The sequence below is a fragment of the Nasonia vitripennis genome, assembly GCF_009193385.2.
Source record: "Nasonia vitripennis strain AsymCx chromosome 3 unlocalized genomic scaffold, Nvit_psr_1.1 chr3_random0004, whole genome shotgun sequence".
Classification (NCBI taxonomy): domain Eukaryota; kingdom Metazoa; phylum Arthropoda; class Insecta; order Hymenoptera; family Pteromalidae; genus Nasonia; species Nasonia vitripennis.
Window position 1 is genome coordinate 2,955,887 of NW_022279623.1, and position 23,391 is coordinate 2,979,277.

The window sequence follows — 23,391 nt, forward strand, 5'->3', positions numbered from 1 at the left end:
GCACTCAGCCAAGGTTTGGCACGTCAGCAGGAAGGACTCGTTATATGGTATCATCGAAGGGAAACGATATCTTTCGCCGCTACTACACTGCGCGCATACACTCGCGCCGTTCGTTTTCCCAGTTGCGCCGGATAGACAAAGCCCTCTCGCTGAACTGCTGCGTTGTTGCGTTCCACGTATACTTTTCTTCTTTTTTAGCTCTTTCTCATATAGCGACCTTTGCGCAGGAATAAATCAAACTCGGGCTCGAGAGGCAGAGAGAGAGAGAGAGAGAGAGAGAGAGAGAGAGAGAGAGAGAGAGAGAAATAGAGAGAGAGAGAGTTTTCGGATGTGATACGACAATCGCTTCCTTTTCCGGAAGTTGAGCTAATTTATTCTAAAGTGGCGGAGCACGGAGAATTTTTTTTCTGCTCATCTCTTCGAGAGAGAAATAAAAACGTATGGATGTAATGATAGCGAAAAATAAATGGTGTGTTTTGGGTTTAAACTGGAGCGAGAGAGAGGAGTATATAGAGACGAGAGAGAAGACTGAAGCGGAGAAAGCGGTAGCACGCAAGGGTTATGGCTAGCGGGAGATAGCGGCGGAGGAGCAGAAGCGCGAGCGCGCGCGAGCACGAGGAAAGCAATCAGAACTTGGGCCATTGCTGGATATTACGGAGACGTGAGAGATGTCTCCTCAATCATATTAATTGCCGAGATAACCGTTGCTTCGACTCTGTGCGCCGCGCGCACTTCAACCCGGAGGATCTCACCCTGCCCCCCCCCCCCTCTGCACGTTCCCGTCTCACTCTTCCGAGAGATCAAGACTCGGCCTTGATGACTTTCGGCCCTTATTTCGTCGCTTATATCTCGCGAGCTTCCGCCGATTATTCTTCTGCTGTAACGTCTACTGCTGTCTGACTTTATACTCGACTTAACCACTTTTTAGTGTCTTGTAGACTTTGCGCGTTGTTTTATTGTTTATCAAAAATTAACAGCGAAACTCGAGGCAAACAGAGAGAAGCTGCGAGCAGCGAGACTCGAACAAGTCATAGGGTAGAGAGAACGTTAGCGATAAAATCTCTTTGCTCGGCGAGCACTCAAGGAGGCTCCTGCACCTATACCTGAAACTTTGCTCCCTACCCCCCCCCCCCTCTCTCTTTCATTTCGCCATTCCCTTATTCGCGCACTTGGGCAATAGTCGCGGAACCGGAGGCGAACCTACAAACGTACATTGCGTGTGAAAAGTGGAGAGAAGGACCATCACACTCAAAGCGGAACGTGACACCGGCTCGTGGTTCTTATCAGCCGTTTCAGTCCCGGCTCTCGCCCTGATAATCCGAGCATTCCTGCCTCCCTCCACGTTTGTGTCCTCGAACTCTCCTGCAGGAGCTTCCACGGCTATCGCCTTATTCCACTCACCCCCCGCTATACTATATGTATACATACCCTCGCCCCTTGTGTTCTTCAATCGCACCGCAGTTTAGTGACAGTGGCGGATTTTGTAATCGTTGATTATTTCCGACTGTGCATACGCTTTCGAGCCTGCTTGTATGCAGTTCCGAGCTGTGAGCGTAATATTTGCGAATTGATCTCCATTGAAATACATACGTTCATTTTTAATACTAGTATAATTTAAATAAAAAAAAAAGAATCGCAGCACATTGGTGTACGCATAAATAAATATTTTCCCAACTGTAATTTCCGGCGATAGCCACCCGAAATCAATAGGCATTTGCGCCGGCTTCCGGGATAATACGATCGTCATCGAAATGTAAGTGAGCCAAGCCCTGTAGTTTGGCACGTACGCCTGATGAGACACCTTCCCCTTCTCCAGGAAACAATAAAAGACGTTTCGATTGCACGTGCGCGCGCTACCGCTTCCGTAATTTTTGTCAAGCTGCGGAATTGAATTTTCCCCTACGAGCGTAATTTATTTATTTTTCAAATACCTATATACGCGATTGCGTCGCAAAATCGTTTCAAATTTTCAAAACTGACGCAGGAAAATGAAAAACTGATCAGCGTCAATAGCAGAGCAGGAGCATGCGCCCGCCACACATCTCGATGCCATATCGCAGCGGTGTTGGATTACAAGGGCGACGCTTCGACTCGCTCGGAGAATCTAAGCAGCAGGCGCACACGTGCAGATTACCACGGCTCCTCCATATATTCCCAATATATTCGCGTGCGTACGCGCGCCACGTCTACGTCACGGCCGGCCCGTAAACTCTCCCTCTTACCCCCGTGGCTTTTGAAATCGCGACGGACTTGGTAGGGATGGGGGTTCTATAGATATCTGTATGTGTACGTGTATATAGAATGCGTCGCGCAGCTCACGACTACTTTGTGTCGTTGCAGTAGCCGAAGCTTCGGCGTTAACGCGGAAAAATGCCAAAGCGCGACGAGTGTGCGTGCGTGTTTGCGAAAGTCGAGGGAAATCCCTTCAGCGACGACGAAAATCCCTCCGGGACAAATCCAGCTTGTTTTTTCGATATTTATTTGACGCCCGGCGCATGCTCACTCCGCTCGTCTATATGATCCGAATCATCGGCGGGAGTGCTTTTTAACTTTTTATTTTTGCGTTTGATCTGTGTGTATGCGTGTGGGATCTATGAAATGAATTTTTTCAAGTATATCGCGTTAGCTTTTTTCGGGGGGTGTTAATTAAAGTAATAGGGTGTGAGTTTTTTGTAAAGTCATTCGCGGATCGATTAGACGCAACGAATTGTACGAAATTGATAAGATTGTTTTAGTTTAACTGTTCTCTATATATTGTTGGGAATTATGGGACAACTTGAACAGGTACATGTTTGGAATATAGAACCAGTGTCGCCATCCAACGTGAATCCGCCACACTTCGATCTTGTAATGATAATTTTCGTCCTTGTTTGAACTTTATTATATCTTTTATCACATCATCTTGTTCATATATTGAATCAATATAGACGATAAGTCTTTAAACATTATATGAAGTACGTTGATGATTTTGTTTTGACGGGCATATAATATTTTCAAAGTCAGTCATCGAAACTTCACGAAACCTCGACGGTATTTCATGATTGACGCAAAATTACATTGTTTATCACGTTAGCGAAACTCTGAGAATCCTCTTATATTTCTACCCCGGAAGTCGGGATATACACAGACGAAGACAAAACTCGGAAGTCTGTCGGAAGCTCCTTCAATTGCCATCAAGGGTCCATTGTTACTGTGGCAGTCTTTAACGATGCCTGGATCTGCCTCCTCACTCGCTCGGCCAATCGATTCTCCAGCTTATACTGCAGTTCCTGACTACGGGGCTCCTTTCTAGCGCGCTCACCTCTTATCCCCTCGCTCGCGCACTTGCGCGCAAATTTTACGCACGTAGCCACTGCTGAGTTTGGAAACTTGTCTTATAACTCTTGCGAACGCTTGAATATGATTGCGATTAATGTACCTGCTAGTTAACTTATGATGCAAACTTGCAAGCGTTACGAAGACACCGAGTAAGGTTAATCCATTGAAAACTTGATTAATAAACTACACAGCTCCAGCTTTCTTTCCATGCATTGTCCTCCTGTACTAGCAGCTTTTTTCGACGAAGAATTTGTTCAAATATCAAAAGTTAGCGCGGGATAGAACGACAATGAGAAAAAGCTCTGTGTGACTTTGCCGAGAATCTTTAGGCAGTATTAGAGGAGCGAAGAATAAACAGAAGAATAAGGAGTATAACGCGAACCCTGGTCCTTTCTTCGAAGGAAAAGAAGAATCTTAGTTACTTCTTGTCACAGTTTTCATTACTCAGAGAGAGGAAGAGGGAGGCCGAGATAAGGAGGCGGACAAGTAGCCGGTAACGCGTTTCTTAAAGCCAGCTGAGAGTACACAGGAAGAAGTTCCTTTTCTTCGGCGCGCTCAAATTGAAAATTTCGCCGGCGGTACTTGCGACCTTATTTTTATTCAGCGCGAACAGCGTTCACCTCTTCATAGGCCTTCCGCCTTATTAGACATCGCTGTTCTCAGCTCTTTTGAGGATTCGCCGACTGTGCTGTATTTTTGCGCCGCTTACAGAGTTTATTTGCGTCTTGAAGAAAAAAGCCTACCGCCGATGACTCATCTAAGCCTGGATCTATTGTGTACCGGTTTCTTTAGAGAAGAAACATGTATTCTAACAACTTCGAAAATAATTTTTTGAATCATTAATTTCAAAGAATGGCTGTGACATGGCGTACGCTATGAATTAAAAGGTTCGATCGTGAAAAAAAAATCTGAAAAGTCATAGATCACAATATTTCATCGATGCACCGACCAATCAGCCGTCCAATAAAAACAACCGCGAAATTCGAAGTTTCGTCGCCATAATATATCACTCATTTCGTATCTGGGGCTGTCATCGGGACCGCAGCAATCAAAAGCGTGTAAAACAGCGGACAAAGCAGAGCGAAAACCGCGGATAACACGGGAGAGAGAGCGCACGTGCATCATCTTTCCACACGCGCAGGCGAAAAAGTGAAGATGAACTGCAACGCGTCCATCTCGGCCGCAATAAAAAAGAGTACAGAAAAGTAGGGGCAGCTGCATGCATGTACATGCATACACGGACCGTTGAACGGCAGCTATCAAAAGATCGATTCGCGCGTGCGGTCGTCATCTTTTTTGCTCGTCCTTTTGTTGGCCCGAGCCACGTTGTTCATTTCGGCAATGCAGAGCAAGCAAGCGCGGTTTTGATGCGCCGAACTCTCACGCGCTCCCGACGACTGAGGGCTATAAATATTCGACGCAGTTAGTCGAGTGGACTGGAATGCAGTACTTTTTGTCTGCAGAAGCGAGCTTTTGCATTTTTTCTAGAGTATAGTAGAACGGCTGGATACAAGATAGCTTTTTCCTTAGATAAAGGGTTATCGGATAGAGCTTACTTTGCACACGATCTAATAGTTAAATTAATGAACGAATGATTTGTATCCTTCTCTAATTTTCATAATTTTCTTACATGTCATAGTATCATCATCTCCATTAGATTTGCGTGTGACAATCTTTTGAACTTTTTTACTACTAATATCCTAATATTCTGATAAATAAATAAGCTATATTAAAAACTCGTTCGTGTTAAAATTATAGCAGCGATAATTAGTGAGGTATTTAAATCGAATCATTCATTCCCTTTATTACATAAAGCATGAATGATATTATTATTATTATTATTATTATTATTATTATTTATTAGTCATTATTTTATAAAGCAATACAAAATGAAATACAAATGTTGAACGAAAGAAGTTCAATCAATTAGCTTATTAGACTGCTTAATACTTAGAAATAAAAATAGATTTTTTTTATAAATATTTGCTTTCTACGATAGACGGACCATCTCTAATTCGATTCTAAATCGATTTGCGCAAACATATGACAAACTCTTCTTTTCTTATTCTCTTCCCCTTATCAAACATCACCCAAATGAACGAATGCCAAATTGAAAACAGTCATTTCGCTAGGTGTGTTTTCGTACAAACGAAATTCATCTCCACCATTGTTATGCGACTACCCGTAATGTTCCGCTCGAGAAACCAAATCAATACCATCAAAGCGAGTATACCTCTCGATAAATTAAAAGGACGCCGAAAAATATAGCACACACAAGCCAGTGTAAATGAAAAGAGGCAAAAGCAAAAGAGTTGGCAGATAGTACACGCGACGGGCGTGCGAAAGAGAGGGAAAACAGTGGCATCACGAGGGAAGCGGCAGCGGCAGTAGCAGCAGCAGCGCGACGGCAGGCTCGGGGGGCGGAGGGGGGTGAACACATGTCTGCGTCACCGCCATCTCTCTGGTTCCCGGGATACCGAAATTTATGTCGGCCAGTGAATCACGTCAAAATTTGATTTGTCGATGGCTTTTATGGCGGCAAGTTATTGCGGACGTTATGTACAAATTCGCGTGATGGCGCCGCGACGCGGACGCCAGGAACTACTACTACTATGACGAAGAGAGAGAGAGAGAGAGAGAGAGAGAGAGAGAGAGAGAGAGAGAGAGCTGAAAAAACAGTCAGAGGAAAAAAGGATGTATCTCGTGGATTTGCAAATGAAACAGCCATTCGAGAAATACGAGACGTTTCTGTTTTCGGGTTATTTTTTATTTCGCTGGATACTTATTTTGATTTATTTCCCGCTGTTGGTGCGCGCATGTATTTGGGATTCAATAGTGTTGACGATAGCGGATGTGTATGCGAGCTATTGCGCAATGCTTGGATTGACTGATAAATGTATTTCATAACGATTACGATTATTTTTATTCCATTGAATTAACAAATTAAAATGTACAATAGCAATTTAAAGAAAATTCAGCCAAATTTAAAAAGTTTAATAAAATCTCAGCAGAACCAAAACCCGTAATGGCATCTGCGGACGCTCGTATAATAATGCGAACGAACAAACCGCGCGTTCAACTCGTTCGTTCAACGAGATAGACTATACAGAGAGAGAAAGAGATCCGTTCTCTTCGCATATATCAAGCGCGCAGGACGAATATATCATTCATAATTTGTTCGGAACGCTTCATTTGTAGCCCCAGCAGTAACGGCGTCGACTCGTCGTGTGTCCCTCTTGGTCTCTTTCTTTCTCGCTTTTTCTCGCACACAAGCGCTATCTCTGTTTTCAGAGTCTCTCTCTCTCTCTCTCTCTCTCTCTCTCTCTCTCTCTCTCTTTCACTCTCTACTGGTGGACGGTTGCGTGTGGGACGCGATGTGCAGCTATACAGCCGCGGCCCTGGCATGCGCTTAACGCAGATTGAAATTAATACCCGATAATGCCTGTAAATCATCGCGAGATGCGCGCGGCGAGCGCTTATCAACCGGCGAAAAGTATACGGTAGTGCGCGCGGCAACCGGTGTAAGAGTATGAGGGATGGCCTTTGAATTGTGTGCATGCGTGTCTGTGTCGGTGGATAGTGTTCTTTTTTTTTTTTTTTTTGCTAGCTAATGGATTTCAGAGCGATTCACGAGTGTCTTTGTTATTGTAGGCTTTCCCAGAAATGATACTCGGCGAAGAAATCGGACTAACGAATTACTCAGCAAAAAACAAAATAAGGACATGAACAGCCCGGAACAATCGCAGTGTAATTTAAGTTTTAATAAAAGCAAAAGGGCAACTCTCTTTGCGAAGCCAAAAGCATTTCTTGCATAGAAAAGTTAGTGAGGTGAAACCCTCGACGGCGGCTGTTGCTGCAGTAGTCGCCCCATCATCATCGCACTTCAGACTCTCGCAAATAAGTATGACTCAGCGCGCGACTCTGGGTCCCAGAGAGTATAGCAACATCGAGATACGCGAGAAGCCAAGCCGCGGTCGAGCTTGGCCACGTTGACTCCGTCAATTATTAAGGGAGCCCTTAATAATGAAAGCAACAGCAGCCGCCGAGCCGGCAAGCAAGGAGTAGAGTTCCCCTGGGCAGCATCACCATCTTTCATGCTTACCGCTTAACGGTCCGCGAGTCTGCGTAGTTGCGCGCATTTGCGTTACGCCGCCGCCGACACTTTCACGCGCCGAGTTGTAAAATCGACCCTTTCTTTGCATTAGACGTTTCTAAATGTTGGTATACCTTCACTGTGTGCGAGCGACCCTCATTGCCAGAGCTTTTTTGGGATCTTTTTGAGGGCTTGCATGCCCCGTACTTTGTCCGTTTTTGAGAAGGGATGATTCTTGTTTGTTGCGGGTAGAATATTGTATAAATAATAGAAATATATTATAATGAAGAAATCATAGGTCAGCTTTTTTGCATTTGTAACTTTTTGGAAAAGAGTGATGGTTTACTATTTCGCAAAGTATTTTCTTTGCAGGGCGTATAAACAACTTCTGAAACTGTAATTAATATGAACCCTGAATTCTTTAAGAGAGTAATATTAAGGTGCACTGTAATAAGTCAAGCACATGGTTAGTGGACTCAATTCCGACGTACTTTTATTCGTTCTGGTTAAATCTGAAAACAACCAATTTTTGCAATTGGTTTAAATTATATACATCATCAAATATTTATAGCATTGATTTGTATAAAAAAGTAACTAATAAGTTATAAAGTTAAAATATATTTCAAGCTAAATACAAAACCAATGAATATTTCGCGCGTTACAAACTTTTGAATGTCTTCGATGATCCAATGTTGGCGCGCTACCATTAAGATCGCGAATCCATAATCGTCATAAAGTACCGACACTTAAAGGAACTCACGGGGCGAAATTCACCTTTCCCGTGCGGAATAGCACTCGCTGCGAAGTTTCAGAGCTAGCGTAAATTTTCCCAAGGAGATAGGAGTCGAACGTTTGATATGTTCACCTTCGCTAATACCGTAGAAATTTACAGGTATTGGTAATGAATCAAGCTAAATTATGTGTAATATGATATATGATTAATGTTGCGGATGTTTATATTTTGTTGTATCACAGAATGATCCGTTAATCGGTTTTGATACGATAGTTATAAGGGTAAACTAAAGAAACAATATGATATTCAAAAATTTATTTCCGGGCAGTAGTTGAAGAGAACGGCACTGCTCTACCTTCATTTTTTATGATTATTTAGTTGTTCAACATCTTCTAAAGAAAGTGTTGATTTTAGTGCAAATCATCCTTGGCGCGTGTTTTTAATGATATTTTATGTTACAGAGAACGCATAAGCACTTTTGAAAATTTACAGAATGCCTAACTTCGACGTACTTTCGAGGGGGATTTTTAATTAAATAAAATAAACGGTAAATATAATGTTAAATTTATATTATTTAAAAATAAGAAATAAAATGAGATATCTCGTACAGTTTATATCGATCACTGTTTCTCAAAAAAGTATATGCAAACCAACGTTAGCAGAAAAAATCGTGTGAATTATTTTTTCCCCAATTGTTTGACTTAAAATAATAATACGAATAAGCAGTTGTGCATCATATGTTAAATATCAGTACACTCACTTTCGAATTTCACGCGTTAGAGAGTTTTAGTATACACTGCGTCATTGTGTCATACTTCGACGTATTGCGGATCGTACTATGGTCACACTGGTAACGCGTGCGTCAAATCCAATACGTACTGTGTGACGTAAGCCGTAATCACGTGATCACGTGATTGAATATAAGCGCGTAATTCAAATTCTTATTAATAAAATCGAGTATATTTTATGTACATCTTATAAAATCATTTAGAAAAAGTACAAAAGCATTTCTGTATTCTTGGTCACTCAACCGTTAGGAAAATAGAACATAAATTTTAGAAGTAGTAGAAAGAAATATGCAATTGTGCGAGTATCGGCTCTCAGTTTTTATGATTCATACACTGAAAAAAAACACAGCCATTTTAACTGAACTCACACCAGTAATCCGTCATTGTACGAAGACTCGCCAAAATTACCGTAGAGTTCAGCAGTTTTTAAGAATCAGTTCGGTCGTTTCTGCTGATGTCCCGCGTAAGCGACCAATTTTACGAGTCGCGACTCGCCAAAATTACCAGTGGCACACCGTTGTTCTTACTGAACAGTCGTTACGGTGGCAGAACGGTTAAAGCTACCGAACTTTAAACAAAACTGTAGGATTACATAATTTATAATAATTAAGATTACAGGAAATTTTTCTTTAGTATTAAGTATTAAAATAAAAAATATTTAGAAAATTAGCAACTGAATTTAAAAGATTGAATAATGTCTAATATTTCCATCAAGCAATTAAGCTTCTGGTAATATTTTCAAATGTTTATTTATTGCAGTAGCATACTGCGAAATTGTTTGTTTGCGTTTCATGTGAATAACTGACGACTGAAAATTTTGCAAAGCAGTCTCAACACACGACACATTTTTCTTCGTAGTTTTGGTTTTTGAGAAATTACATTTTTTTTGTTTATCCGGAGAGTTGGAGAAATGCTTAATGCACCATGACAGGAGCCGTGCGAGGCTCCCCGTGTGTGAGACTCTCCTGGCGCGGGACAACGCCAGGTATACTCACTAAAACTCCACCTCTCGTAGGGCCGCGAAAAAACCCCCCGGTAACCGCTTTCGCATTCCTTCGGGGGGTCGCCTGTCTTAAGCTGTGCTAGCCGTCAACTAGTCTTGTAACGAACCGCGTCATTGTTTTTCGCGCGGAGAACCGTCTCCACGTACGCCGTTAAAACATCTTGAGTCTTACTACTACTTTTCGTACCTTTAATAATAGGTTTCTTATTCATGATGGTTTTACCTTTAGCAGAGGAATTTTCTGTTGTTTTTTTTTTTGGACATTGATCTTTAGAGTTGAATTGAATCCATGTTATCATCGGAATCAGAGATAGTTATTGTGGATATATCAGCGTACTCTTCACCATTGGGTTCTTGCTTAACGCTAATTGCAAAAGCTTCATCTTCGCTCTGTGGTTCAGTTTTAATTTTATGAAACTGATCATCTACTGATGGTAATCCATGATCAATTGTACGATCTGCTGATGGTGATCCACTATCAACTTTAGGATTAGTACTATCAAAATACTCTTCATTGCTTGGGAAGTCATACTTATAGCATTCTTTGCTACATTGTCTTCTTTCTGATTGTTGGTCAACGTTGTCGATGTTTTTGGTAATTATATAATCTTTTAGGTAAATCAAGTGTTAATGGACAATCATATCATTATCAGTCATTCTGATTTCTCGATAAATCTTTAATTGTACTCTGGAAAATCTTCTTCGCAACTTGGACTAAATATCCCTTACTTCAGTTCCTGAAATCAATTACAGATTAATTAAATGTAAAAAAATTGTATTCCATTTCTTATAATAATTTTTGTAAACTGAGTAATTTTTAATTTATTGTGTGGTGAACATTATTTTAAAAGCATAACGAAACATGTTCTTATTTTTAAACCGGTAATTGTAGTCGTTAACGCAATATATGAATACAACAATTTACTATAACCTCAACAAAATGCTACTGATTATATATATATATATATATATATATATATATATATATATATAACTTTAAACGAAAATATTTTTAATGAGCATCTAATTATTTAACGTACTATGATTTAACGTATATACCTGATAATCTAGTTTTCAAACGAAGGTTGCCTATATCAGCAATGTCGGTACATAATTCAAGCCGTTTTTCCTTTGTAATGTAAGTATTGTTATACAGCTTGTAGCGGTACTTCGCAGCCTTGGCAATAGCCTTCTCAATATCGTCCATTCTGTTTTACTCACACTGCAAAATCGATTATTTTCTCAAAAAAATAACGGATAATAATTATAGGTTGTCAATCGTACGCAATAGACGAATGCCGATCAAAGACTGAGTAAAACGCTAACAAGATCGAACTTGATGTATTGTCGCTAGCGGCTTAGTCACGTGACCCCCCGTTCTATGTATATATAGCTATACATTTCGCGGAAGAACTGTCAGAAAGTCGACGTACGGGAACAATTGGCGAGTTCTTGCCGATTTTACCAGAGAAGTACTTACGAATTATTTACGAAATGGACGAAGAAGAAACAAATTGTGAGATAGGCGAAGATCAAATGAGTTGATCATGTTCCTGATTGAGTGTGTCGAGAAGAGACCACTTTTATATGATAAAAGTGATGACTCGTTTGGAAAGGTCAGTTCTAACCAAAAATATGAAATTTTTGACCAAATCGCCTATGAGATTTTTGAGATTCTGGGGATTATGACGACAGGTAAGTTGCAAAAACTATTCAAAAATATTTATAACAATAACTTTTTAACATTAAATTATTTATATTAATTACTTATGCTATAGGCGAAACAGTGAGAAAAAGATGTGGACAGATTTAAAAAAACAGTTTAAGGAATTTTATGAATACTTACAAAATAACAACCGATCAGGTATGGGATACGAACAAATTACTGTGTGGCCTTACTATGAAGCAATGAAATTTCTACGAAACAAAATTAACCATCTTAAAGTGATTTCATCAGTTAACGCTGAAAGGCTGACAACAAAACCAGAATCGATTTGGAAAATATCTGGAAAATGTGATGACAAACTACAAGAAAAAGATATCAGTCTTCCTAGTACATCTGGATGCTGAAAAAGACAACCTTAACTGGACAAATTTGCTGTGGAAAAAAATAGAAGCAAAGAAAAATTTGACAGATGTTGTAAAATCATTACAGGAAACAATAACTAAGGATGCTTCAAATATTCTCCAGCAACCAGCAAGTAGCAGCAGCGAAGATTACCATCTCCTGCTGTCCGATGCATTACAGGATGTTCCATCAAACCCAACACTAAAGTGTTTTCAAACTATAATGAGACACATCGAAGAAAAAAAGAAATTAGCTTTCAAAAAATGTTAGATTATATACTTATATTATTAAACTACTTTTGTAACCAAAATTATGATTATGAATAAACTGTCATAAGTATTACTTTATTTTTTACTTCTTTTTGTTATAGAAAAATTTTATTAAAAAATTTTGTATTAATACAGTAATAAGAAAAAAATAAATGACAAACATATGTCTAGTCTGTAAAAATAAGTATAATTCTGTAATATAATCTGTAAAATTATTATATTTTGTTCCACTGCCATGGTACACTTCCTAGGGGAGAAGCGAAGTAATCTTTTAAAATGTTTCTCAGTCGTATTCCATTCAAATCATCTTCATTGATTTCTACATCTTGATTAACATAATCTTAAGCATTAAGTACACCTTCATCTTCACACATATTATTAGCATTTCTTCTATTACCTTCATTTTGCATATCACAGCTGATCAGGAAATTGTGTAAACATGCACATGCACATATAATTATGTCAATGTTTTGAAATTTCCAAGCTAAAGGTGAGTTAAAAATTTTCCACTTGTTTACTAACAATCCAAAAGCACTCTCAAATGTTCGTTGAGCCCTTGAGAGACAATAATTAAAAATCCTTCGATCAATACTTAAATTGTTTAATCTTGTAAATGGCGTTATGAAATACTTTTTCAGAGCAAAGCCTCCGTCTCCAATGAAAAAATAAGGAACACTTATATTGATGAGAGGAAGACGTTCATCAGGTGGTAAATTAATGTTTTGATTCTCCAAGCTTCTCCTAAATCACTTTCATTGAAAATTGAAGCATCGTTTAGAGATCCTAAAAAAACAATTACCTTTACAATCAGGATACACATACACTTTAATTTTAAAGATTACATTTGATATGTGGCATACTGTAATCACCAACATTCAGCCACGTAAACCTTAGAAAAGCATCACACTCTGACATCAAAACGAAACTAGTAAATTTTTTATAATTGAAAAAGAATGTTCCTGAATTGGGAGGAGTTTCGATGCTGAAGTGACGCCCATCTACAGCTCCAACACAACTTGGAAAATTCCATTTTTCTTTGAAGTTATCTGCAATAATTCTGAACTCATTCGCATCTGGCAAAGGAATATATATTGGTTTTAATGTTTCAAACAGAGCATGACAAACTTCTGATACATTGTTGAAGTGCCTATACAAAAAACAGATGCACACATTCATATACTGCCACCATTGCGCAAATAGCTGAAACAAAATATTTTACTTATTTCTAATCATTACAAAATTAGATTACTTTAAGTCTTAAGAGATAGAAATAGAGATAAAGTTCAAGTTTTGTTATAGCAATAAGTTTTATATCATTTCAACAAAAATAATATTATTATAAGCACTTACTATAAGGTTGCAGCTAATCTTAACTCTGCTGGCAGAGGTGTACGTCGACTTTGTTTTTCCAGTCTATTTTCAACAAGAGCGTATAAATAGTTAAATTGCTCCAACGACATACCAATAAAATCATACAGTTTCTCATGGTCATTGTTCTTCATATACATAAATATTGTTGAGAAATCACCAAAATTTAAGCGTTGCTGCTCTGTGATGTCAGGTTTTGTCCACCATCGTCTGCATCAAGAGTATCAATCACAGATTGAATAAAGTTTAAAATATTTATCCAAACAATTACAATTTGTAGTCGATTATCTACGTCCATAACTGAGCTTTTCAAATTTTTCTTTCTAATTTATCTAACAATTACACTTTATCTCAATGATTTCTGGCAGTGTTTACCGAATTTAAACAACTTTTGGGTTATGTGTGAAATCTCAGCAGACGACTTTCTATAGTTTTTTACTCGGTCGTCATGGTGCGTTTGTGACAGTCACACAATCCACGATCATATAATGAAATTAAGTTGGCAACAATACAATTTCTCGTCCACGGATCACAGTTACGAGTGTCGGTTCCGCAATTGTGGAAAGCTCCATAAAAACTGAGGACTGAGAGTTAGGGTGGTCAACACGTGTGCGCGAAGTGCGTCATCACGTGCTCGCCCGCTTTCCGAATTTTCCACCATCACATAGGCCCAGCGGACCGACGCTGATTCGAGCTCGTAGTTCTGTAAGTCCGCGCGGAGTCGCTCTGATTTGTCAAAACTACATCCCTTCATTCAAGGTCACGCCCTCAACGCCAGCAGCAGAGGTCTTGCAGCATCACCGCCGCTCCGGAGGACAGTCAGAGTCGCGAGTCCGTAGAATTATCAGCTTAGCTTTAGAGTCAGATAATTAGTAGATTCTTGTATTTAGGTTCTTTGAGACAATATACATCCTTGAAACTGGTTTAACTACAAACACTGTTCTAGTTTATTCACAACCTTTCAAACTATTTCACGATTTTAGAGAGTATTTCAATGCTCATTCGAATGACCCGGGGTTAATATATTTTGTGATCTTAAAGACATCGCCTAGGATTTTGTGCGACGTCATAGTAACTACAATGTTGCATTTATGACGTGCATAATAATGAACATAACGCATATGCTACTAACTATACGTATGATTTAATGATTTTTCAATTGACGCAGTCTGCTTTCTGAACGTTTTACAAATTACAAAAATATTTTTAAAAATGTTTTGTGTATTATTTACAAATTAAAACATTCAATCGCGCCACTCGAATAGTGGATAATTTGGTAGAATAATTCATGCAATCACAAGTTTGTACAAGTAGTTTTGATTACTTATTGTCCGGTCTTATCTTAGATGAATTCCTTCATAAGTTATTTTAAGAATTTGGCACAAACTAAACGTAATTTCTAAGCGTGGAATAGACATACAAAGATAAGTCAGTTGTTGATTTCTATGATGCGTACATAGGAGACACCTAAACCTGCGTGGTGCGTGTGTGTATTTAAACTTTTTATCATTTCGAAGATAATTTAATTTATAAAACAAATCAAATACATAAATAATATACACTGATTAATTCCTCCTGATACATTTTTAACAACCTGATTGAATATCTTACTCTTCCAAGAATTGCGAGCACTTTCTCGAAGATCGTGCTGATTCTCACTGCGCATGCGACATTAAGAGTGAGTTACACCAGAACGTATAACCTATGGCTTTCCCGCTCTACGTGTATAATATCGACGAAAACAGACGAGAAGCGAAATTCATAAAGAAAGTGGATTTGAGAAATACAAAGTGGTCTCTACTATTTCTTATCTGTTCGATAGTTAGTGTAAACGCTTTCGGTATGTTTCAATTCGGCCGTTTTCACGGTAAAGGAAATTTAGAATTAGTTCAACATCTTAGAAGTAAGTTTGGAGGTTATCTTTATGGATATGTTCTTAATTTTCAAAACTTTCATTGCATTCTGCGTTTAATTATTTACTAAAAACGAATGTTTTTACAGAATCTGGAGTAATCAAATCAGAAAGAGTGTTTGACGCAATGAGTAAAGTGGACAGAGGAAAATACACAGAACCTTGTGATGCATATATCGATTCACCTCAAAGCATCGGATTTGGTGCAACAATTAGTGCACCACATATGGTAAATAAAGCTAAACCTTTTTTTTATTAGCTCGAGCAAAAGAAATGTTTTTGTTACAAAATCCTTCGTTTTCTTAAATAAAAAAATTAGAGTTACATTAATGAAGATATTTATAATAAAGCAATTCAATCAAATTTTCAAAAAGAAAGACATAAAGTGTTTTTACAGCATGGCTATGCACTGGAATTTCTCGCAGATAAATTAAAAGATGGCAGTAGAGCATTAGATGTTGGATCTGGTTCTGGCTATTTAACTGCATGTATGGCACTGATGGTTGGTCCTAAAGGTGTTGCCGTGGGTATTGAGCATGTGCCGAAACTTCAAGAACGAGCTAGAAGAAATATTCAAAGTGATCATCCTGAATTATTGGAAAGCAAACAACTTGAATTGATAGGTTTGTTAAAAATTCTAATATTTGTACTTAATATCATTTTACATCAACTTATCGAATAATATTATTAATTATAGTTGGTGATGGTAGACTGGGTTACCCAAATAAAGCACCATACGATGCTATTCACATTGGAGCAGCAGCTCCGGAAGCACCAGAAATAGTAAATAAAAAAATATTCAATACATACCTTCATAACAAAAATATTATTCAAGCGGCCACCATACTTTTTCTATAAATATACTAATAACATTCTTTTCAGTAGCTATTTGCTTCTATAACTTCTAAAAAATCGACTATATTTTTCCGATTTTTAAAAATTTACAGATCATAGTTCTTGTTACTGCCTTTAATTTTGAAGGCAATTCTAAAGAAAAATAATTACACCGTCTGAGGGTCTGTCAAAGCAATTGATATTCTTATCGAATCCTACAAGCTCACAGATTGAAAAAACGCGTTTTTAAATATTTTTTTCTAAGATCCAGTTAAATATTTGAAAAAAGCTTGTTTTCGCGCAAAGTAAAAAAAATGTGGTGACCCTTCAATATCATGGTCATATCTTACATTTATTATCAAATATGTTTAGCTTATTAATCAGCTAGCTCCTGGTGGCCGTATGATCGTACCAATTGGAAAGACGAACGCTGACCAAACCTTGTTTCAAATAGATAAAACTATGGATGGCAAAATTCAGAAGACATCATTAATGGGAGTTGTCTATGTCCCGTTATGTGATAAGAGTCGACAAGTATTATGAGATTTATGTATTATACAATAGCAAATATCATACATTTAAAAACTATATACATTTTGTAGGGTTATTTTATCAGAGTGCTAAATTTTCAGATTATTACAAAAATATATAAAAACAATATTTTGTGTTCAATTCCTAATTAGTTAAAATATGTAATTATAAATAAGAGGACGAACAGAGAAAATATAATATAATTTTAGATAAATCTTTACATGGACACATAATAAACTTGAGTCTCAAGGCAAAGTTGGCATTGGGGCTAAAACAAAGTTGGTAACGACGTAGTATCAAGTTAAATAAATAAATCAGTCTAACAGTAAAGGTAAATTAGGTTAATGGTTTTTTTTTACAAGTTCAGAAATGCAAACAGATTTGTTTACACGATTGAAGGTAAACTTAAAACTATTATAATGCTCTAATTTTATTTTACAAAATTTTGTTTTAGTTTGATTTTTATCAATGTAAGAACGTCGTGCTATACTGCTAAGTTTGCTAAATCATCCTTTTGAAGGCAAATGTCAATCAGATTTTTGATTTCTAAAAACTTAAGAATTCTAAATACAAAACAATGAAGAAAGGAGTCGCTATGATCCTATTAATGTAAAAAAGTAAAAGTTTTGAAAACTTTCGATTTCTAATTTCTAGAAATAGATTATTAAAGCTATCCGTCTATGTATTTAGAAATTTATATTTCGGAATTTATAAATTTATAATTTATAGATATATCTGTTACATATTTTGTACAGTGTTTACCCGTCACTGGCCAATTTTATCAAAATAGACCAGTGACTGTACAGTACTGGCCAATATCTGGTCAATACTGCTTATTTTTCTACCAGGAATGTACATACTTATTTACATTTATTTGTAAAATTTTGTTCTGTTCTTTTTGCATGCGAAAATTTTGTTATTGAGTACTAGATAATTTTATTTGGAATTACATTTTTTTTAATAAATATATTCAATGAAAATTTAGGCATTCAAATAAAATATTCCCATTTAGAAGTATGCCTAGAGTTGGATTTTTTTGTGATTATTTGACGAACAATACAAAATTGTTATTCGAAAATTATCTAAATGTCTTTGAAATATCTGACATTTATCAGCACATAATTTTGTTTATAAGACTGTACAGCAGTATGTTATATAATAAACTATATTCAATTTTTGAAAAAGAATATTCCAAACTTTGATACTGCACTATAAGTATTTACTCTGTTATTCTGGGCATTTATGTCAACATGTAACAAATTTTCTTAACAGTAACATCAACGTTAAAAAAATTACCTTTATAGCACAGTGTGGCTAAAATTCGCTGTTAAGTCACGAATAGGCGAGACTTGCGGATTTTAGTAGTCTGTGCTATAAAATTTTATACGATACTCTTGACTTAAATGGTTCTTTTTTACACGGCGCAGTTAGCACCCGAGCGTTGCGAGAACCATTTAAGTCACACATATCGTAATGTACTATTAAGGAATGGCTGTTGAATTTATTTGAATAACGCGTTAAGTTGAATAAATATTTTGTCAAGAATTAAAGTTGTATATGGAAATAATTGATTTTTTATTTATGAATAATTTAAACAATTCTGCTGAAATAATATCTGTTTAATATATTTCAACATCCATTCGATACATTATATACATTAGACATCTCGTTGAGCTTGTTTTCACAAAAATGTAATAAAGAAATCGCAAATAATATTTACATGAAAATTTATGAATAAAAATCAAATTACTATTTACACAGAATAAAAATTATTTTAAAATAATTTTATATACACAAAATTTCTGCATCGTTTGGTCGCGGCGCATTTTCTAAGAAGACAGACATTTGTGTTTTGATAACTAAATTATTGTATTTTACATTTTTTGATAGTAAAAAAACGCATATAAAAATGTGCGTTATTTTATATCGGTAGTTCAATATCTTTCTATGGTATTCTCTTTCTGCGCCATAGATAAATAAACATCAATTCTAGTGGATGCTTAGAAGACTTTAAGCAACATAACAGCAAATAAACAATGATAAAATATTCCATTTTTCATTCTTCAATCGTAAAAAAATCTAACCATCTTAGAGATGTGCGTTGTTTTGTATAAATATTCTAATATCTTTCTTTTTTGTATTCTCTTTTTGTTTAATAATATCTGCAAACATCAATTACTAGTAGATGCTTTAATTAGCTTAAGTAACATTCAGTTAAATGCTGTCAGTTCAACGTATTTGTTAAAAATATTATTATGTTTATAAAATTTTAACCATTAAAAGACTTAGAGGCGAACCAACAGAAACTCCAATCCCTAGAAAAGCACCTAGCATGGCAGATGCTATTTCTTTTTCTTTTGAATCAACAACTCTGAAATCGTTTAAACAATTCTGTTATAACATATATGTTAAAAGTATTTGATAAGTTTTGTTAGCTACACTGAAACAATTTCACTTACGTTGGCGCAAGCATAAATACAATATTACATAAATATCCATTACTGAATGCAAATAGAACAGTCAGTATAATATAGTAAATGTCATCGTGTATGTAGACTGGTAGATGATGGCGCGGTTGAGCATTACAAAACATAAATGCAGGTATAAACAGTACTCTTAAAAAACTTAATAACATCACTAACCATGGTTTCTTACTAGGCTGAAAAAGAAACAATATATTAAAAACGAAAAACTTTTCTAGCATTTGTATAATATAAAAAATAAAATTCGTTAACATACCCACATCAAATATCCTGAAATGACTCTACCTATATAATCTGCACAACTGAAAATCAGATAGGTAACTACAGGGACAAAATAGACATCTGAAAAAAATCGCAAATGTTACGGTAGAATTATCATTTTTGTCAGTAAAAATATGATGTAGCTTCATACGAAGACTCGCACTGTTTCAATTTTCCAGCGAAAACTAGGACTGGTACAGTTAAATTACGCCGTCAGAACTAGCTTAGGAATTAACTTGCAATTTGGGCACTCTAAGTGATACATTTCGAGGAAAATGCACGATTTGTGTCAGTCTTCTCGCCAATTTTAAGTTATGCTAATCATATCCGCATTTTGAATTAAACTACTACTTGTAAAAATGTTAAACTGCGCTAGTCTTCTTTCGAAGTGACGAAATAACAATGCATTATCTTACCATTCCATAAATGTCCTTTTCCTTTTCCTTGGCTTTCTACTAAAACTGTTACTGACGGATAAACAGTCATTGTTATAAAAAATATTAAGAACATGCTAAGACCATACGGCCATGTTCTTTTAAAAATGCGTGTATAAGAAACATGTTCTCCAGAAAAATTTATTTCGTCATTAATTGTAAACTCTGGTTCATTTGGATTTCTAGTTTTTATAACTACGTGATGTTTAAAAAACACCTGGAAAAATAAAATCATTTTATTATAACATAAAACAACATTTTTAAGCCGTAATCAGAAGAAGTAACTGTAAACTTACCTCTCTTTCCAATATTACATAGGCAATCAAGGATATAAAGAGCACAATATCGCCTATGATAAAGTAGAGAAGTCCTGAGATCACAGGGCTAGCACCGATCCATAAAGATAAAATCTCAGTGAATGCAGTAAAAATTCCACCCAGAGCTTGGCCAGCTGACATGGCCGTAATATATTTTGTAGAAAATCGAGCTACAATGCCCATTAAACTTCCTCCAAAAATCGCACAAGCCGCTAGAAGTATATACTTTAATGAAATAACTTTTTGATAAACAAAAATAGTAAATATCTTAAACTTTTACATACCGTTCACAATTGCCACACTTGTCAATGTAATAATAAGAAACGCATTTTGATCTGAAAATATAACAGAATTACTTTTATGAAGTAAGTACTAATGATATCAACATACGTACATTGATCTGTATTTACTCTTGCAAATGACGTTGTTATCATAAAAACTATTAAAATTATGCACTGAGATCCGATCATTCTTGTACTCAATGATATCCTTCAAAAATAAACAAATTATTATAATGTTTGTATTTAAATCTACAAAATGTAATGGATTGTATACATAAAAATGTCTTACTTTTTACTAATGAATGTATTGATTATTAAAAAAATTGTATTTGGAATTGCACTTGATATGCTTATATAAGAAGTAAAACTGGCTTGCAGATCTGTTCTTTTTTCTAAATTTTCTATATGACTAAAATTTACACCATGAGATTCATTAATTTCTCTAAATTTATACATCCAATACTGCAACAACAAATTATAAGATCAGTTACAAGTTTTAAGACACTTAGCTAAGTTGTGGTTAACGATTTAACTAAATAAGCGTTTAACCGTTATAAATGCATAGATATGACGCATTAACTCATGATAAAATGAAACTTTTGCTTGAAATTTGTCAAATGACTGTTACAATCCAAAAATTGTAGAAAAATATGTTACAATCGTAAAAAATCCAAATATTTGTAATAAGACATATATACGTTTTAATGCCAAAAAAAGGGAAAAACAATTTTTAACTTAATAATAATACTGATGTGGTATTATAGATACGCATCACTAAAATATTAGCAATATTTTAATTAATTTTTTTACATTAAAATTTGATAAAACTAGCCAATTAAACTTAACTTTTTAACGAATTTCAACCGTTAATTTTCTACCAGGGTAATTATTTAATAATTTTACTCACATCATCTGCTGTGATGAAAAAATTCCATGGAATTAAAGTATTAATTCCTAACAAATAAAAGACTATATATGCCAAATTGTACCTGTTGAAAAATAGTGAATGATTAAATTAAAATCATATGTTTAAAAAGAGACAAAATATCTTTGTTTAAATATATAGTATGTTGTATGTACCTGTCATAAGGAATTTGGTGTTTGATGAATGGTTCTTCATGAGAATATACAATATTAGGATCATCTATTTCTGTATCAATTTCATCTTCAGAATCTGTATCTTTTTCTTCTCTCAATAAAGGTTCAGTATTAATTGAGTAGGCCATTTTACTAAAAAGTAATATTCAATGATATAAGAGTTTACAACTGCACTTAAATACTATTATTTATGAGATATACTAAACATTAAAATGTCTTATTTCAATCTAAGGTGATTTTGCAGATGATTTATAATGAAAAATAAATAATTTTATGTATTCACAAGTTCTTGTGTATTGAAGAAAAAAACTTATTGCATACAGATACTAACAGTTATTTAGATATATTGTAATGAGGTTTCAAAGTTGATAAAATTCAGTTATCAATATTTACATTTTGAACAAGTCATGATCAAGAACAAGTTATCAGAAAACATTTATGAACTTCCGCAGAACTTTTCACGATAATATTTCACGTATAACTTTAATGACTTACAAGCTTTTGCTCTTTGTTCTCCGTCGATTATTGCTAGAACGTAATAACCTCTGACGACTTCTGACAGGCAAGGAAAACCCTGACTCTCCTATGTCGTCTTCTCAGGAAAAATCAGGAGAGCTGGAGGAGTGACAAATATCTCGATGAAAATCCTCGACAGCCGTCACGTCGTTGTGGCAAAGTTGCATTTTACACTTGACAAAATGCAACAAGCACGCGTAATTCCTCGTGCTCTCGTTGTTATCTGATGATGCTGCCTACTGCTCATCAAGCTGCTGCACATCTGGTTCTGCTGGCTTTTACACTGCGCGTGATAGGTTAGTCACTACAGCGTCAACGCATTATGTTTTCCTCTCTCCTTCGGGCTTTCCTTTCTCTTCCAAGCGCACAGGCAGCACAGGCATAATTCCGAATCTCCCACTACAATTGATACGGGTGGGGAGAATCAAGTATCGAGTGTCGCATACGGAAACACGGTCGTATATCCGTACATGTGTTATCACTACTATTCTTACTGAATATATCCACTTGTAAAAGGAAGATTATGACTACCAAACATCAACAACGATCAGCTGTCCAAACCATAGAAATAATATACATAGAATGGCGAAGACAGCGCGTATCCCAGTATATATATATATATATAATAGGGATCTGATGGGCAATGAGGTCTATTCTTCCGTTTGGGGGCGCTGATCGTCGCATGGAGGTGAATTCCGCGAAATATGAATGCGGTTGCTTTAATGCTAGCATTGTAACGTATGTGAGCTATTTACTTTTTACAATTAATAACAATAATATTTTAATGTATGGCAAATGGACCATTAAGGAATTGATAGCAGAGCTGAAAAAAAGAAAAGCTAAAACGACAGGCAAAAAAGCCGAATTAGTGCAAAGGTTAGGACAATTCGTGTTTGTAGGATTAATTTTTTCTCATTTCTTACATGACATTTTCAAGCTAGTTGATTATGATAAATTGTTTATTAATGTAGTACCAGAGGATGAAGACCAGTCTTATAGCTTTATTAAACCTGATGCTAAGTTATACAAAGATGTAAATGTTTCCGATAGTTTAAATATAGATAGTAATTTTGACAGACAGTAC

The 23,391-nt window shown here is 36.0% G+C and overlaps 2 protein-coding genes and 1 long non-coding RNA gene across 4 annotated transcripts; 1 reads left to right on the forward strand and 2 right to left on the reverse strand.

The window, feature by feature from the left end:
- Positions 1-12,346: 12,346 nt before the first annotated feature.
- On the reverse strand, positions 12,347-15,302 carry LOC103316338. The gene is made up of 3 exons (XR_004226975.2): positions 13,623-15,302; positions 13,133-13,472; positions 12,347-13,055 (listed from the first exon to the last, which is right to left on the reverse strand). It is a non-coding gene; the product is annotated as an uncharacterized LOC103316338 (long non-coding RNA).
- LOC100118951 (protein-L-isoaspartate(D-aspartate) O-methyltransferase) lies at positions 14,790-18,481 on the forward strand. 2 transcript variants are annotated; one of them, XM_032601718.1, is made up of 7 exons: positions 14,790-15,120; positions 15,261-15,543; positions 15,642-15,781; positions 15,950-16,175; positions 16,250-16,335; positions 16,759-16,920; positions 16,989-18,481. In XM_032601718.1, the coding sequence occupies exons 2-7, from the start codon at positions 15,345-15,347 to the stop codon at positions 17,067-17,069; spliced, it is 894 nt and encodes a 297-aa protein (XP_032457609.1). In that variant the 5' UTR covers positions 14,790-15,120; positions 15,261-15,344; the 3' UTR covers positions 17,070-18,481. The 2 variants fall into 2 exon arrangements, with proteins under 2 accessions (XP_032457609.1, XP_031781485.1); XM_031925625.2 differs by having other exon boundaries at positions 15,060-15,543.
- On the reverse strand, positions 18,114-22,710 carry LOC100118915 (equilibrative nucleoside transporter 1). Its single transcript, XM_001602731.6, has 11 exons — positions 22,287-22,710; positions 21,774-21,923; positions 21,601-21,682; positions 20,983-21,155; positions 20,807-20,901; positions 20,697-20,747; positions 20,392-20,624; positions 20,078-20,312; positions 19,657-19,742; positions 19,377-19,576; positions 18,114-19,288 (listed from the first exon to the last, which is right to left on the reverse strand). The coding sequence occupies exons 2-11, from the start codon at positions 21,917-21,919 to the stop codon at positions 19,177-19,179; spliced, it is 1,413 nt and encodes a 470-aa protein (XP_001602781.1). The 5' UTR covers positions 21,920-21,923; positions 22,287-22,710; the 3' UTR covers positions 18,114-19,176.
- Positions 22,711-23,391: the final 681 nt, after the last annotated feature.

Coding starts and splice junctions, on each gene's coding strand:
- LOC100118951 (XM_032601718.1), top strand. CDS start 15,345: ATGGCTTTCCCGCTCTACGTGTATAATATCGACGAAAACAGACGAGAA. Junction 15,782..15,949: donor CAATTAGTGCACCACATATG/GTAAATAAAGCT, acceptor GTGTTTTTACAG/CATGGCTATGCACTGGAATT. Junction 16,176..16,249: donor CAAACAACTTGAATTGATAG/GTTTGTTAAAAA, acceptor TATTAATTATAG/TTGGTGATGGTAGACTGGGT.
- LOC100118915 (XM_001602731.6), bottom strand. CDS start 21,919: ATGGCCTACTCAATTAATACTGAACCTTTATTGAGAGAAGAAAAAGAT. Junction 21,156..21,600: donor TTTTCATCACAGCAGATGAT/GTGAGTAAAATT, acceptor TTGTTGTTGCAG/TATTGGATGTATAAATTTAG. Junction 20,313..20,391: donor ATGTAATATTGGAAAGAGAG/GTAAGTTTACAG, acceptor TTATTTTTCCAG/GTGTTTTTTAAACATCACGT.